At 41.6% G+C, this 16,519-nt stretch overlaps 3 protein-coding genes across 3 annotated transcripts in view; 1 reads left to right on the plus strand and 2 right to left on the minus strand.

Annotated features, from left to right (window-relative positions):
• LOC145322126 (tectonic-2-like) overlaps positions 1-9,222 on the minus strand; it is a 32,769-nt gene extending 23,547 nt beyond the window's left edge. The window contains exons 1-3 of the mRNA XM_080163917.1: positions 9,090-9,222; positions 1,184-1,217; positions 507-578 (exon numbers count right to left, since the gene is read on the minus strand). Of these exons, the coding sequence (XP_080020043.1) occupies positions 507-578; positions 1,184-1,217; positions 9,090-9,197 (214 nt within the window). The 5' untranslated portion in view covers positions 9,198-9,222. The remainder of the gene's footprint in view (positions 1-506; positions 579-1,183; positions 1,218-9,089) is intronic.
• On the minus strand, positions 9,189-11,945 carry BBIP1 (BBSome interacting protein 1). Its single transcript, XM_080163918.1, has 4 exons — positions 11,730-11,945; positions 10,288-10,317; positions 9,768-9,893; positions 9,189-9,324 (listed from the first exon to the last, which is right to left on the minus strand). Exons 1-4 carry the CDS (start codon positions 11,799-11,801, stop codon positions 9,265-9,267), a joined length of 288 nt encoding a protein of 95 aa, XP_080020044.1. The 5' UTR covers positions 11,802-11,945; the 3' UTR covers positions 9,189-9,264.
• Positions 11,946-12,668: 723 nt separating this feature from the next.
• On the plus strand, positions 12,669-15,669 carry LOC145322128 (V-type proton ATPase subunit G-like). The gene is made up of 4 exons (XM_080163919.1): positions 12,669-12,782; positions 13,216-13,320; positions 14,151-14,258; positions 14,975-15,669. The coding sequence occupies exons 1-4, from the start codon at positions 12,720-12,722 to the stop codon at positions 15,050-15,052; spliced, it is 354 nt and encodes a 117-aa protein (XP_080020045.1). The 5' UTR covers positions 12,669-12,719; the 3' UTR covers positions 15,053-15,669.
• Positions 15,670-16,519: the final 850 nt, after the last annotated feature.

The raw sequence follows: 16,519 nt of genomic DNA on the forward strand, positions 1-16,519 counted from the left end.
TTTTTCCGTTCGCTACTTAATATTGTTGTCATCCTTGTTCTATGATTAATTCAATGATTAATCTTTTTGATTTAATCTATGACTAACTTTGTCCCTTTGGTACTTAATACTGTTTTCATCCTTGTTTTATCATTATCTATCCATTTCTAAATACATCCTCATTATAAGTTACAAAAAAATATTAATATTCTGGAAGCTTTTTTATTTAGTACTTATATAAAAGGGTATAAATTCAAACACTTTTGGCCGAAGTATCTCGAATGAAGTCATATTGGAAAAGTCCAGAGATGGATCTTTAAATCATTTTAGTGGTGAGCCAGATCGGGGTGAGCCAACTTTCCACCAATGAGAGCACAGCATTTTATGAAATGCCGCGCTGTGATTGGCTAAAATTCGGCTCACCCCGATTTGGCTCACCACTAAAATGATTTAAAGATACAGCTCAGTATTATAATATGACGTCAATATTCTATAAAATCGTTCAAAAATAAGTAAACAAAATCCACCTTGATAAAAAGAATGATTAGTAGCCATTTCTGTTGGGCAGGAGGTATCACAGCAGCAGTAGGTATCACATCCTAAATAAGTAATTTCAGCTTTTTCAACGGCCAACCCGTCCCAGGTTATGAAAGTACCAAACCATGCATAAGATTATGTGAATTTATGTAATAATATTATTTTTTATGATGATTTTGAAATGTAATAAATATAATTTGAAATCATACAAATAAAAAATAAGACATTAATAAGTAGCTGTATTATGTGTATTCAATAGCTGCTGCGCGCTTAACATCTAGGGGATTTGTAATGAAAGAGATACGGAGAAAATAGCCTATAACATGAAGAACTCAATCTGTTTAGTAGTTATCGAAATCTTAGGATAATCTAGATATGTCATTGATTCAACATAGAATAAATAAATACCTAATAAGCGCACCAATAAATAATTGAAACCATCTTTTTATCTATTTGGTTAGAGACCTTATTTAGAGGTGATTTTTGTTTCACGCAACCTCTTTCATCTGGGTTGTGACAATTGAATGACATATTTTTTTTATAGAGAAATATTGCTTTTATTCAGTTGTCCATACAAAAATATGTCATAAGACAATGTAAATCATATAGTAGATTCGCTAATTGGGGTATTGAGAGCCCGCAGGTTTTTATAATCAAAATATCTTACCTGGATTGAGGTCGCATGGACAGGATGATATATCCTAAATTATTTTATTCAAAATTATTTTAATAATTGGTTCCACGACAAACGTAAGAGTCCCAAACGTCAGAGTGGAAAAACATCAGAGTGGACAAACGCAAGAGTCCCAAACGTCAGAGTGGGACAAACGTCAGAGTGGGACAAACGTCAGAGTGGACAAACGCAGGATTTTTGGGACAAACGTCAGAGTGGACATTTTATAAGTAAAACGTATGAGTCTCGATTTTATAATCATTAAAGCGCTGCGGCTAGGTAGGCCAGGGTGCTGAGTGCTGCAGCCAGAGTCATTTTCTTTATGATTAGGTTAGGTTAGGTTATAGGCTAGGGGGCCGAGCGCCCACGGCTAGGCAGGCTAGGGGGCCGAGCGCTGCGGCTAGGTAGGCCAGGGTGCTGAGTGCTGCAGCCAGAGTCATTTTCTTTATGATTAGGTTAGGTTAGGTTATAGGCTAGGGGGCCGAGCGCCCGCGGCTAGGCAGGCTAGGGGGCCTAACTGTCTATTTTTTGTCATATAATTAAAATAGCATAGACTCTGATGTTTTACTTAAGCAATTGTGGTATCCGCCGAGGATCAATGGCAGACACCGGAGTTCAATTAGATTACGGCAGTGTGACAGACGTGGACACCTTACTATAGAGAAGCTACGCTTCTCTAGCTTTCACTAGATAATGATCAACATCTACTTTCAGTTGTCACTTTATTGAAGGGTTAAGAGATACTGGAGTTATATACAACAAACAATAATTACATGGATAGGAATAAATAATCATAACATAAAAGCATAAATAATATATATACAATGGTCAGTTTGGGCAATAATGATTCCCCCATCCCTGGAAAGGGTGGGGGAGAATTAAGAATACAGTTAACCATAATAAACATGACAGATTCAAATCATTAATTCTAAGCGTAGGGAGGGGGTCACTAGACCCCTTCCCCAGGACTCGGGGGAGGGCCATTGACCCTCCACCGAACCCCAGATCAGGGGTGCCATAGACATGGCTCACGGTTGCCGAATACCACAACTCTCCCCTCGGAAGGCTGGGAGATGGTTTCCCTACCAGACTTCCGACAGTGGTTGAGGCCTTCGGCCCGCTCCTTAGGGCTAAAAATATATACAAACGATAATGATTCAATGGAATCCTAGTGGTGAGTATCTTCTTAGGGTTGATGGGCTCCCAATGTGGGGTAGAAGGCAGAGGCTGCCTTGGGTTGGATACGTTGGTCAGCGCCGGCAGGTATCAGGTTTGGTGGTGGCACATTTGTTGCTGGAACGGTCAGCAGTGGGACCTGCGGGTTGTTGTTGGCAGCGGCTGGGGCACTGGCTGCCAGGTTGAGTGTCTGAGCAGCGGCCTGTCCTCCTGAGGGGCCGCGGGGTCTGCCAGAGGGCGGTCCTGGTCTACCTGGGCGGTCATGCCCGCTGTCCGTTGATTTCATAGACACCATTTCCTCGGCTGCTTCCCTGCCGATGGGGATGGCATCCCAGTCCACTGAAAAGTCCCGGGACTTGGCATGGTTGAGCCTGGCTCTAGCCATCGCCTTCTTATACAAGGCTGGGTGGTACAGGAACACTTGTGATATCGCATTCAGGGCTGCCCGGACTCCTCCTTGTGCTGCTGCCAGAGAAATGATGGTGAGGTCCCCCAGCAGTTTGAGGATCAGCAGCAGCAAGCACAGGATGGCGGCGCCATCTCCCCACTCGTGGATGGCTTGTCTAAATCCTGCCCAGACATCCAGGGCTGCCTCTCCTTCCTCCGCCAGTCGGTCAATGTTGTAGGACACTATCCCATGGTCTCCTGTGGCCGAACAGCTGCCTTGCTGAACGCAGGAGCCATAGGATAGGCCGGTCAGCATGGCATTCTTGTATGCTGGGAACGCCAGCAGCTGTTGCCAGTCGTTCAACTCAGCCTGTGAATACAAACCACCTGAACTGAAGTCATCTAAGGGGTCTGTCAACAACTGCTTGGGCGTATCCAGCGGGGGTGGCCTCTTCTTGGGAGCAGGGGTCAACTCTATCCAGCCTTCCTCTGCGTGCACAGTCAGGGGGTAGGTGGAGGAACAGGGAATCTTGGTGGCGTGCTCACTGTATACCCGCGTCACGGCGTCTACAAAACCGGTGGGCTCCACTGGCACTTTGTCCCAACACTCCTTGTGTTCGCGGACAACATACTTGTGCCTTTGGCAGGTCAGCTGCAGCAGGATGTCTCCCCTCAGTACCGAGAACGTGCTCCCCTGGACACGCACCGGGTGGGCCGGATCTAGTTGCTGGAGCTTCCAGCAGTTGGCCGCTACTTCTTCTGCTGCAGTGCTCCTCATGCGTGTTTCCAGGGTGAATCCAATATAACCTGCATGGATCTGTGCTTGGAGGGGAACGTCAACATCCCTGGCCGACACTCGGGGCAGCGCAGCCGCGGCTGGATCAGCTGCCACAAACAGCGCTGGATGGTTGGTGGCATGGGCCTCGAAGTCGCAGTTCACAATTGAGGTGGGGCTGGTCATGTTGATGAAAAACTGGGCCTGATGGTCAACCAGATATGCATCCCTCACCAGGCTGGGCTGGAGGCTGCGGATCAGCCTCAAGGGGCAATCTCTTCCCAGGTGGTCCCACACGTAGGTTGCTTCCCCAGTGATACAGGACAGCTCAGAATGGGGACAGTCGAGGGTCAGGTGGTCAGACTGGGACTCCACCCGTCCATCCTCCACCACATAGGTCTCCTCCTTGACCAGCAGCCGCCGCTCCTGGAGCACTAACTCATTGCGGTAGAGCTGGCCCTCAAAGTGGACGTCCTCCCCCTCGCAACCCACCCCCTCGGGGCTGTTGACGAGGGCGCCCACTACATCAACGGTGAAGAACAGGGGGTGGTTCAGCTGGAACGTCAGTGGCTGGGTCTTGCCTGGCAACGTGTATACTCGGTTCCTGGCCAGGTCTCGGCACGCTTCTGGGTCTATCTTGGTTGGCCTCATGAGGGTGGGGACCGAGGTCACCTTGAGGTGACCCCATACCCCACACCTGAATGTCCACTGGGACACGGTGAGCTGACAGCTGAACCCAGTGGTTTCCCTCACCTTGACTTGCTGCAGGACGTGGATGTCGTGGCCCAGGGGCACCTCCTGGTGTAGGGGCTCCGTGTCACACATCTTTTCTTTGTTGTAAGACGTGACATGGGTGGGGTTGGCACAGTCCCACCCCACCAGGACGTAGCTGGTTGTAGGCCACACGGCTGCCAGCAGGAGGCCCCACAGGACCATCCACCAATGGGAGAGGCTTCCAGGTAACCATCTTCCTCGTGCACGCGGCTGGGGATCTCCGGCTCTGGTCACGGCTGCTTCTTGGGGCTGGACACGGCTGGGCTGCTCCTGGCTAGACACAAATTTCCATTGAGCGTTATCTGTATGCGGCCGAGGCACCCCGATACCCTCCCCAATGACAGACTGGCAAGCGACTGGCACTTGCCTGGGTGTCGGCTCCCCTAGCCCTAAATGCTCCCTTCCCTGGTCCAAGGCATGCCCAGTGGCATGGGGCTGAAGTGCATGTGGCACAGGCTAGCCCTCATTTTCCCAATTTTCAATCTCCCCAGCCTCAAGTGCAGGGGGCACAGGCAAGGCTGGGTGTTTACAAGGTTTTGGATTCAATACATTTAACAAATTCAACTTATCCTGATGGTGAGCCGCTGGGTTCCCTTGGCTGGTAGAGGGCTCTGGATGGCATGTAGCTGGACTCTCCCTGCAGGCTGGTGGCGCTGGCTGGCATGTAGCTGGGCTCTCCCTGCAGGCTGGTGGCGCTGGCTGGCTGGGGGTGACGGGTGTCACCCCTTCCTCTGGGACCGCTGGCTCGTTCCAGGACTCAGGTCTCTCGGTGGCGGCGACGGTTGTCGCCCCAGACATCAGGTTGGAGGCTGGCTCGTTCCAGGATCCAGGTATCTCGGTGGCGGCGACGGTTGTCGCCCCAGGCACACGGTGGGAGGCGCTGGATAGCACCCCCCCATCATCCCAGGTGGCGACGCCGGGTGGCGTCCCATACATCGATGCAGAGGTGCTGGCTAGCACCTCCTGCCTCTCTCGTTCAGCGGCTGCCAGGGCCTCCCCATACACCGTCTCAGGGACGCTGGGCAGCGCCCCTCCACTCTTGCTGGGTAGGCTCGGTCGGGCAGGTTCCATCATATTGAGACTGAAAGGCTGGGGCCTCAGCACCTCTGGCTCGGCTATGTTGTTGGGCTGTATCAGCTCTGGCCCCAGATGGTTAAGACTGAAGCCTAGGCCAACCCGGTTGGGCTCAGCCGCGCCGCCCAGTACGTTGATCCTAGCTGGGACAGTCCCGAACTGCGGCATCCCATCGGCTCGGTCCGCAGCTCTGGAGGCGGCTGCTTGCGGTGGTGGTGCTGGGGGCGCGCTCCCTTCCATATGGGCCACTCTGCTGGGCTTCCCTGGAGGGGCACCTTTGTCGGCGGTGCGCCTGCGGCTGGCTACCTGGGCCCAGTCAGCTCTACACTCGGCCGCCGTGTGGCCGTCATAGTGGCAACGCTCACACTTGGCAGAACGGTCACGGCGTGGCTGGGTGCGCCTCTCCTCTAGGCTAACTTCCACAGGCGTTGGACAGTCTCGAGCTCGGTGGCCTCTCCCCTGGCAGCGGTAGCAGCGGCCTGGAACCTTGTCATCTGGAGCGACCTTCCCCATCTGGTGGAGACCCGGAGCCAAGGAGCCAATCTCCATTGGCTCCGACTCGTCATATTGGGGCAACTGGATGCAGGCAGATCCAGTCAGCCCGTCGGTCGAGTCGACTAAGCACACACCCTCCTTCAGCTGCTTAGTAACCATGGTCACGGTGAACATGGCCTTGCGAGTGTACTCAGGTACACTCGCAATTTCATGGTTCATCATGAGGCGTTTTACATTGGCGTTACGAATTCCACGGTTTAATTCGTCCACCAACAATTCAAGATCCTCATGATTGTAGGCGTCCCTATACAAGGCGCACTTTGTTGATATGTACGCCTGTATAGGTTCTGTCGAGTGTTGCTTGTAGTCCCTAAACGCTTGTTTAAGCGTTTGGGACTCAAAAGCAGGACGAAATAACAATTCACACTCGGTCTTGACCTGCTCGTAGGTCAAGGCTTGGCCTGCCTCGCCTAACAGATGGGACGCCATTTCCGCCGCTTGCCCTACCAATGACAGTAGTAGGGCGTTGCGGCGGTTGAGGGAATCATGAGGTGGCACGCGGTAAGCCGCCCATGACATTTCCAGTCGGCGGATATGTGCCGACCAGGACTGCTTGGGCGGCCCTCTATACTCCGGCAGATTGCTCAGCATCAGCTTGCGGTACTCGGCTGGGGCCGGCTGAGGGTCATCCTGGAGCCATCCTGGGGCTTGGTCACCTCCTGGGACTTGATGCTGGTCCATTGGGTCAACGGTGAAACGGCGGGCACAAAGTTATACAGGACTACAATGAATGGGTTGTCACTTGAGGCTTCCTAGCCTAACAGCCAACACTGTTTGTATCACTAGGTTGGGAGTTTTAGTTTGCAAAGGTATAACTTAGCTGTACTTATCAATAGTTAGGTGTTGAGGTAGATAGATGTTGAGGGTCTGAACTGCTGTCAGGAACTGATTGGGTTTTCCCTTATCACACTAGAGCTAGGAGGAAAGAAACTTGCAATTCTTTATTTGCTAAAAATACCCCTGTTAGATGCTATGGAGTAGCTCTGCTCTGGTGTGAAAGTGTGTGTGTGTGTGTGTGTGTGTGTGTGTGTGTGCGTGGAATCTTCTGTCCTTGTAACGCGCGTTCGCGCCGTCAAATCCGCGCACACGGGGAAAACGCGCTCTCACCCCTCAGCTCGCTCCCTCATTGGTCCGCTTCGTCCGTTGGATTTATGATGTTTTCCGCACTTTGTTGCGCTACCCGTGAATGGCGCTCTGTATATCCGATCGCTAGCTCCACACTACAGACGGACTTAGCCTAGTGTGGGTAGGAAGGGGGAAGCGCGTGAGGGGACGGGGGTAACTCCGGCCGTTCCCACTGTGAGGGAGGGGGTAACTGTGTGTTGGTGTAATGGGGCCTCTGCTTCTTAATCTTAGGCTTATCTGTTATATAACCCTGATTGTATTTGTCTTCAAATGGAGAGGGGCCCCCTCCCCTTCCCTTGGAATAAGGGGTGTATTTGTTATTGTGCTGTGGGCTTGAGATTGTTTTGATTATATTACATCTAACTTTTATTGCTGTCCTTATCACAATTGCATAACAGATTTGTTGACCAACTCTGTTCTATTTTTAGCTGTTATCACAATAAACAGTAATCCAAGCCTGTTCTATTCTTAGATTTATCACAACACAACACTTTGTTTGCCAAGCTTTGCTCATAAATCTATTGTTTGGTCATCACATTAGGGTGGTAATCCCTGCAAATGTGATATAATATCTGTCTTCTAGATGGGTGGCTGCGTTGTAGCTTCTCAGGATACTCGGGGTTGACGTAGTTTTTCTCTGTTCTGGTGCACTACACCCGTATGTTAGCTCGCAGCTTGCAGCTATGTGGCATGTTTCAGCCTATCGGCGGCAGGGAATGTCCCGTCCTGCTAGCGCCACTGGTTCGGATCCTGCTATTTCTTGCAGTAAAGTTGGCCTATTTTCAGCCGTCTACACGTATTTGGCTTGTTTCAGCCGGTCCGCAGGCCTGTTTCAGCCCTTTTGGCGCTCAATTCTCCGTTAGATATCAGCGCTGCTCGCGGTTATTCGTCAGATTTCGCTGTTTTGCTTCCACAACTGCCGGATGCAGAGTTAAACTTTGCTGTCCAGGGTGGGTAATTCAGGTTGCTTGCGTCAGTTTTGCCAGATTCACTGCTGGGAGTACCTTAGCCTCAGATGCGCGTCTGCTCTACACTTGTGGTTCGCCGTAATCTCACACAGCTGTCACCAAAGTTGTGGTATCCGCCGAGGATCAATGGCAGACACCGGAGTTCAATTAGATTACGGCAGTGTGACAGACGTGGACACCTTACTATAGAGAAGCTACGCTTCTCTAGCTTTCACTAGATAATGATCAACATCTACTTTCAGTTGTCACTTTATTGAAGGGTTAAGAGATACTGGAGTTATATACAACAAACAATAATTACATGGATAGGAATAAATAATCATAACATAAAAGCATAAATAATATATATACAATGGTCAGTTTGGGCAATAATGATTCCCCCATCCCTGGAAAGGGTGGGGGAGAATTAAGAATACAGTTAACCATAATAAACATGACAGATTCAAATCATTAATTCTAAGCGTAGGGAGGGGGTCACTAGACCCCTTCCCCAGGACTCGGGGGAGGGCCATTGACCCTCCACCGAACCCCAGATCAGGGGTGCCATAGACATGGCTCACGGTTGCCGAATACCACACAATGTCCACTCTGACGTTTGTCCCACTCTGACGTTTGGGACTCTTGCGTTTGGGACTCTTGCGTTTGTCCACTCTGACGTTTGGGACTCTTACGTTTGGGGTAGGACCTAATAATTAACAATTATTTAAATAAGTTATTCAAATAGTCTATAACTAACTTTGATGGATAAACAGACAACGTAAGTTATAGAACAGTTGTTAGATTATAGTAGTTCACCAACTAATCAACGGATCATGTATAAAGTATAAACTTTATGCTCACTTTTAAAAGAATCTTGACACTAAATGTTAGCAGTATATCTTAAATTCGAGAAATTCACGTCTCCCCAGAAAAATGTTTTAGACATTTCAAGTAGAAAGTAGATTTGCTACAAAAAAAACTGCCAAAAAAAGTAACATGCATTTATACTCTTGCCATTACATATATCTTAGTAACATGAGAACAATGAGACATCCTACTATCCTACATTGATTAGAAAATTGCTAACCTCATAATGTGGATAAAGATATTTTCTCGGTGATAATCCATCTATTTTAATATTTTCACAACTAACACCACATAAAATCACTAATACCATACATTTTATCAAATTCATTGTTTTTTTTGTCTCAAATATTGTCACTTAGTTCTTTCTTTGAAAGAGTTGCTACTCTATAAATAGTTTAGTCATCAAGAGTAAGGACGTCAGCTTGTTGTTGCGGTACTTCACCGTTTTCTTCAGCCTAAATTAAATTAACAAAAAATTATTGAAAAAATAGGGATCCTAAAAGATAAGACAATTAACGATAAATTGATGTATATCCCCGATGATGAAAAATAAAATTCTCCCCTTCTATAAATTAAAATTATTGGTTAAAAAGTTTGGACACTACTAGATTGGAGCCAACCAATTAAAGCTCATTAAAAGTACTCAATACATATGGCTATGGTTTTTAAGCAGTCAAAGAGAGATTAAAATTAGCTTAAGAGAATTTATCTTACGATATTCAAACCCAATGTACGTATGAGGTGACAACTCCTTTGATTGCACGACTTTTATCTTGATATCCTAACTGTAAAAGTGATATAGATGCGTCTGTTATAAAGCGAGGAAAACCCCTGTTAACCCCTAATGCTTTAAGTAATTAAAATAGCCCAAAACCTGACCAGTGTACATAAATCCTACCTTATCAAAGTCCATCTGTGTGTCGACCTGTCTGTCCTCGATCATCTCCTTGACCTTGTTGTTGGCGTCCTCCTGCAGTTTCTCCAACTTCTCCAGGGTCACTGACTTCAGCGGCAACAGTTTGGGCTAAACCAATTTGGATATACAATATACGTGGATATTATGAGAGGAGAAAATTTTTCGTCAATTTTGGTTGCAAACATGGACATTATTTATTGGTCAGTACGTTCATAAACTAGGAGGGGAGGGGGAGGGTGAAATGGGGGTGTAAGGTGGGATCGTTGTTTTAGCCACCTACAAGTCTCACTTTTCTAGAGTACATGATAAACTGGTGTAAGATCTAAGTTATAATAAATCTATTGCTAAACCACCGAGAAAAAAAACACCCAGGATGGGATATTTCATTTGTTGGTTTCCCTTAAAGTAACAAGCTTGCTTAATACCCCTTTTTTGTTTTGTATTTAAACTATATTTTTTCGGTATAACATTATTTTACATTCAAAATTCAATATTATATTACCTTACATAAAACAAGCTGTGCGTTACTTTCCTAAAAATTTAAACAATTAGAATCAATATTTCTTTATACATTTGTAGCAGCTGAAAATTAAAGAAGCTATGTAAAACAACGGTTTGGCCTCTAAATTTTTTTGTACCGTGTGTTTTTTTTTATGAGAACTTTTTTGAAAGCAATTTTACCCCACTTATAGTTATCAGAATTTAATGATTAATGGCTTATTTTCTTCGTTTTTTAAGGCAATTAATAGAACAACAAAAAAATATTTCAGTTTTTATTTAAAAAATACAGTAAAATCTAAATTTCAAAACTTAGGTGTCAATATATAAAAATGGTTTTAGCGCATTTTTCTTTAAAAAATGGATTTTCTGTAGTCGACTTTGGGGGGCCAGTACTCCCTCCCTGGTTGAGATATGACCTTCAAACTTTGATATGTTCTAGTACATGTCCCTAATAGTATCTGTATACATTTTTAGCTCTATATCTCAACTTTGAAGTTTTTATCAGCCATTCTTGCAAAAGGTTGATTTTTTGAGCATAAGAAAAATGCGCTAAAACCATTTTTAGATGTTGACACCTAAGTTTTGAATTTTAGTTTTTACTGTACTTTTTAAATAAAAACTGAAATATTTTTTTGTTGTTCTATTAATTGCCTTAAAAAACGAAGAAAATAAGCCATTAATCATTAAATTCTGATAACTATAAGTGGGGTAAAATTGCTTTCAAAAAAGTTCTCATAAAAAATGTAATTCTTTATAAATGCATAACATTTTTAAAAAATTATCCTTATAATAAAGTAACAGGATGTGTGTTTGTTTGTCTGTTTGTTTGTACCGAATGACCTCGCTAACCGCTGAACCGATCGGGTTCTTCTTAACAGGGTAGCTTCTCATAGATCTCGGAAAGGTTTATAACTATTTTGGGGGAGGGTACCACCACCCTCCCAAGAGAAATCGCCCCTAGAAAAAAAATTCCCCCCCACCAAAAAAAAAAATTTGAATCTTTTTTTACTTTCTCTTAAATAAAATCAAAATTATAAATTGGGTTATCAAATTCGACTCTCCCCTCCATAAGTGCCCCTAGAGGCCTCTAGGGGGCGAAGCTGCTAGTAGTTTTATAACGTATAAATTTATTTCTTTACAGATCTTACTTGTCATAAAAACAAGGAGGGCAACATCCATAATTATCAAAGCACATAAAAATTAACGACGGACAATACGGGTATAGTAACTTTAATAGAAGATGTTCAGTGACCATAAATCAAAGATATAATTATAGAAACTTGAGAATTACAAAAATTTTGCTAATGTTTTAATATTTGTAGGATAACTGTTAGAAAAACTGACCAAGGAAATTATATACTAGAAGTTAGTTATGAGGTTAGACGGATATTTCTAATTATGAAGTATTTTGTTCCTAAAAATAAAAAAAAACTATATCTAAACCTGATAAACTAAACCCTTTTTAGGTAGAATAGGGGGCAAAATATCGGGAAATCTATTTCTATCTTCAGTCATTTTATAACATAATAAAACACAAATTTTTTTATGTTATTGTGTTGAAAAAATGTAAACAATAAAATGTAAAAGAATTTATTTTACAAAAGCTTTCTAAAGGTAGAAACTTTAAAATTCCCTTTTCTACCTTAATCCATTAAATGGTATTTTCATATAAAATATAGAAAGTCGTCCTATAAGTATTTGAGGCTGACAGAGTAATTCCACAGCTCCGACCAATCACTGGCTTTCTATTTTTAGTGAACCAATCAGAAGCCAGATAGATCTTAGATGGACCAATCAGAAAGCGTTATTTTTGGAGGATTTTTATCAATATTCTTCCCAGAGTAATGTTGATATGAAATTCGTATATGTTTAGTTAGTCATATGATTTTGTTAAAGAGGTGTTAAATATATTTAGATTGTAGAATAACTCCTAGTCATTCATTTATATGTAGTTATCATGTGTTTTATGTATTAGTTATAAGTTTTATATATATTTAGTAAATAATATTTTATGAATTCAACTATTTATATAATATATATGTATTAAAAGGTCTATTAAAACTTAAAATAGTATTTAAACATCAATTAAATCTAATATCTGATATAATTGAATAGTAATGATTTTTACTAGCCTTACGGGGCGTTTTATAATCATATGTAACCTAACCTAGTATAGACGTCTAAGGGTTGATAGAGAGATTAAGGGGTGTTTATCACCCTCAAACTTTGAAACCCCTACTTTACCCCCTCAAAATTTTCAAAAATACTTTAGATTATCACCCACCCCCTCCCCAAACCTTTCAAACCCCTCATTTTACCCACCACAAAATAGAAAGCTTGGACGTCCCTGTATAGTAATGTACCATAGAATAAATAATTCCATCAAGTATAAATTGATTGTTTCGTTACATTTTCTATCTTTCCAGATCTGAAATGGCCAGCCAAAGTCAGGGTGTTCAACAGCTGCTGGCCGCTGAGAAGAGAGCGGCTGAAAAGGTCAGCTGCTTTTACCATCAACATTTGACATAAGTGACACAAAGATAGGAGACTGCGAGTAAAATCATTACTTTCCCAGAAATACAACATGCAAATTATAAAATGTATTTGCATTGGTTGACGTAGTTCTAGAAGTGTCCAAACTTTTCAACTATAGAAATTAATCGATATATTAAGTAATTTTGATTATTCTGAGAAAGCTCAAAGTGTCATGTGTGACGTCATAAAAATACGTTTATAAAGAAGGGATGAGAGAAGAAGTGGGATATGACACCCCTAAAAAAGAGATAGATTTTTATGACGTCACACTTAACACTTTGAGCTTTCTCATAATCATCATTGAGTATTAACATCAATTTTTCGTTCTTTGTCTTATCTCTTAAGATCCCTGCATTTGCCAGAAAACAAGGATAATAAGGGTATATAATTTTAGGTTAGCGAGGCCAGAAAAAGGAAAAATAGAAGACTGAAGCAAGCTAAGGAGGAGGCACAGGAAGAAATTCAGAAATACAAGGCCGAAAGGGAAAATGTTTTTAAAGTAAGTTTTTTTAAAACAGATATAATTAAGTTAGGCTATCCTAATTTTGTATTAATTTCGTTATCCTATTTTATAATTCAATATTGTAAGGTTTTTGTTGAATGCTTTTTAATTTTCATCGAGGCTTTATAAATGGTTGAGGTGTTTTTTCCCCGCACCAGTGCGAAGCAACTAGTATAAATTATTTTTTAAAACCCCAAAATTACTTAAAACACTAATAAATTTTTATTATTTAATTGATAATAACGAAGATTGAAGGGTGAGGGGGGATTTTTTCTAAGGGCGATTTCATGTGATGAATATGTAGCTTCCCTCATTTTAAATATATCGAAATCCTCCCGAGCTACACGTTAATAGATGATTTTGGTCTATCGGTTAACGAGATTTCTTGATACAAACAAAGTCTCATTTTCAAATTGTGCGGCTGCAGTTAGTTAGTTTGTCTGGGGCTGCGGCTAAATTCAATTTTACGGCTGAAGCAAATCTTATGGCTTCTTTTTGATTTAGCTTAGAATGGCTACAGTTAATGTTGGCTAAGTGAGGCTAAAGACTAAGGCTGAGAGTTATAGCATATAAATGTAAAAGAGAGAGGCTAAAAGAGTCCTATTAATCCGCGCGTTTAAAATGCGGCTAGGGCCGCTGATCCTTGAATAAACTATGTAATGGTTATTTATCACATCGTATTATAGACAGCTTTCCACGGAAAGTAAAGTGATACATGATTTTTCACTCCGGCTCAGAACCTAAGTTCTAATCCAGTGTATATTAATCGGTATCGAAGTTATATGTATAATATTTATTTTTAAATTTAATTTATGCAATAAATTTAGGAAGTCGAGGGTAAGCACATGGGGTCTAAGGACTCAATCAGCAGCAAGATCGATATGGACACTAAGGTCAAGATCGAGGCTATGAACAGGAGCGTTGCACAAAACAAGGTACAAACAGTTTTCAGGGATCTAAGGGGATAAGACAATGGTTGTTAAATTAATGTACATCCCCTATGATGATGCACAAAATTGCCCCTTCTATAGATTACAATTTTTGGTTAAAAAGTTTGGACACTCAACTTAATGAACCAACCAACAATGTACCCGAAGTTGTTAAGCTAATGAATAAGAATACGTTTTTAATAAACAGCCCAATGTCCCGTCCATCCCTGACAAATTTCCATAGGGCCACGATGCTAATACGTTCTGTGTGTCTTTTGGTTTTTAATACAAAAGGTTTGTACCAACAAATCAAGATTCTATAAAAAGTCTCCAAAGTTTATAAGCCAAAGTTTGGGTACCAGTAAAAATATTGATGTAATCAACCGTGCTTTAATAAAACTTAAGGTGCCATTATAATATACAGTGCAATATCCCCCACCCCCCCTCCCTCCCTACAAGCAATAAACGTAAATGGATTTAGGATATATGTGGATATATTGACAGGGGAAAATTTGTCGTCAATTTAGCTTGCTAATATGAAACTCAGTTATTCGTCAGTTCGTTCATCCATCAGGAGGGGAAGTGAAGGGGTTGTATAGGGTTTTTCGTTATCTAAGCCAGCTGCAAGCTTCACATTATCAGAGTACATGAAAATCTGGTGTAACATCCAAGTAATAATAAATTGATTTATACGGATGTAATAATTCTTATTTTAATTCTAGGAGCCCGTAATTGCAACCCTGATTAATGAAGTCTGCAATATCGAACCAACTGTGCATCAAAATCACAGAGAACTTTAAATATATTGTCAATTATAATAATATATATTTCAAAATGGTTTCATAGATATTTGTCCGCGGATATGAATATGTTAATTCTTAGGTTAAACAAAGGATTAACAATCCGTTGGCAAATTCTATAAAACCATAATTGGTTTAAGGTTTAAAATCATGCAAAATCCTTTTATATTTATTTAATTTAAAAATCTTTATGAATATAATACTTTCCCTTGAATCTTTATGTGCCATTTTAAATATTAATTTATGTCTGAATTAAATTCTACTTTGTACTTAAATCTTTTTTTAAAAACACCAATTGGAAAATTTAAAAACACACAAATTAGAATAAATTGAACTTAATTTTACTTTAAGTTTTTTAATCACTTGTTAATTAAGCACCTTTTCTTTTTAAATAGTTATTACTTATTTTGCTTTTTTTCTATGTAAAATTTAGGTGAAATGAATCTTTAATTTCTAATAAGCACAAACAGTCATAAATTTAATTGCAGTTTTATTACTTAATATTATTTACTTTTATTATTATGATATGTGTACTATTATTTAAAATGTATATGTAGAATAATTCGCTGGCTTTCTTTATGATTATAGTTTGATTAAATAAATTGATTGTTTTAGTATAATGTCTTTATTAATTTATTCAGAAGTGAAGCTACTATACAAGTCAATCCTTGATAATTGATCATTTTATCTTACAATGGCTACTGAATATTACTGTATATATTTACGGGGGGGAAATTGTCGTCAATTTAGGTTACTGACATGTACCTTATTTATTGGTCAGTTTCTTTCATTGAGTAGTAGGTATCTAACATAAATAATTTTTCAAAGCCTTCTTTAGATAATTGAACGTTATGATCATCTTTTTCGTAAATGTTATAAAAGTCGCTCTACTCTACCATTTGGGGTTGAAGTCGGAACTAGCTACAGTATGAAGCGCCAAATGAAACGCTCTATGCGCAGTAAGAACAAATGAACCCAAGATTCCACGCAGCGCGCACCAATTACAAACGCAAAATACAAAGATAAATAAAGCGCAATAACTATTATACCTAAGAATTGCAAGAAATTTAAACCAAAAAAAATTTTAAAATGCAAAAGAAACAAAGCAGTTTGAATAGAAGAGCCCAAGGATTCTTTCCGTTTCAGAGATCTTATCAGAGATCTCTAGTAAGTTTTTTTTTGTCTAAAGCTCAAGAGTTCTGCCGGCAAGAAATAAACCGCTCAACTGCTGAAAGACTGACACAAGTAGACCCAATAACCAAAACTTAGAATAGCTTTGCTTCTAAAAAGAGAAAAGAAAGTAATATATTGAGCTACAATAGAGATTATCCTTATACTAAAGTAACAGGATGTTTGTTTGTCTGTGTATCTGTGTGACTGTACCGAAGGATCTCGCTAACCGCTGATCCGATCGGGTTCTCCTTAACAGGGTAGATTCTTATAGGTCCTGGAAAGGTTTATAACTAT

The sequence above is a fragment of the Acartia tonsa genome, chromosome 6 (genome assembly GCF_053477335.1).
Source record: "Acartia tonsa isolate MP-2025a chromosome 6, ASM5347733v1, whole genome shotgun sequence".
Classification (NCBI taxonomy): domain Eukaryota; kingdom Metazoa; phylum Arthropoda; class Copepoda; order Calanoida; family Acartiidae; genus Acartia; species Acartia tonsa.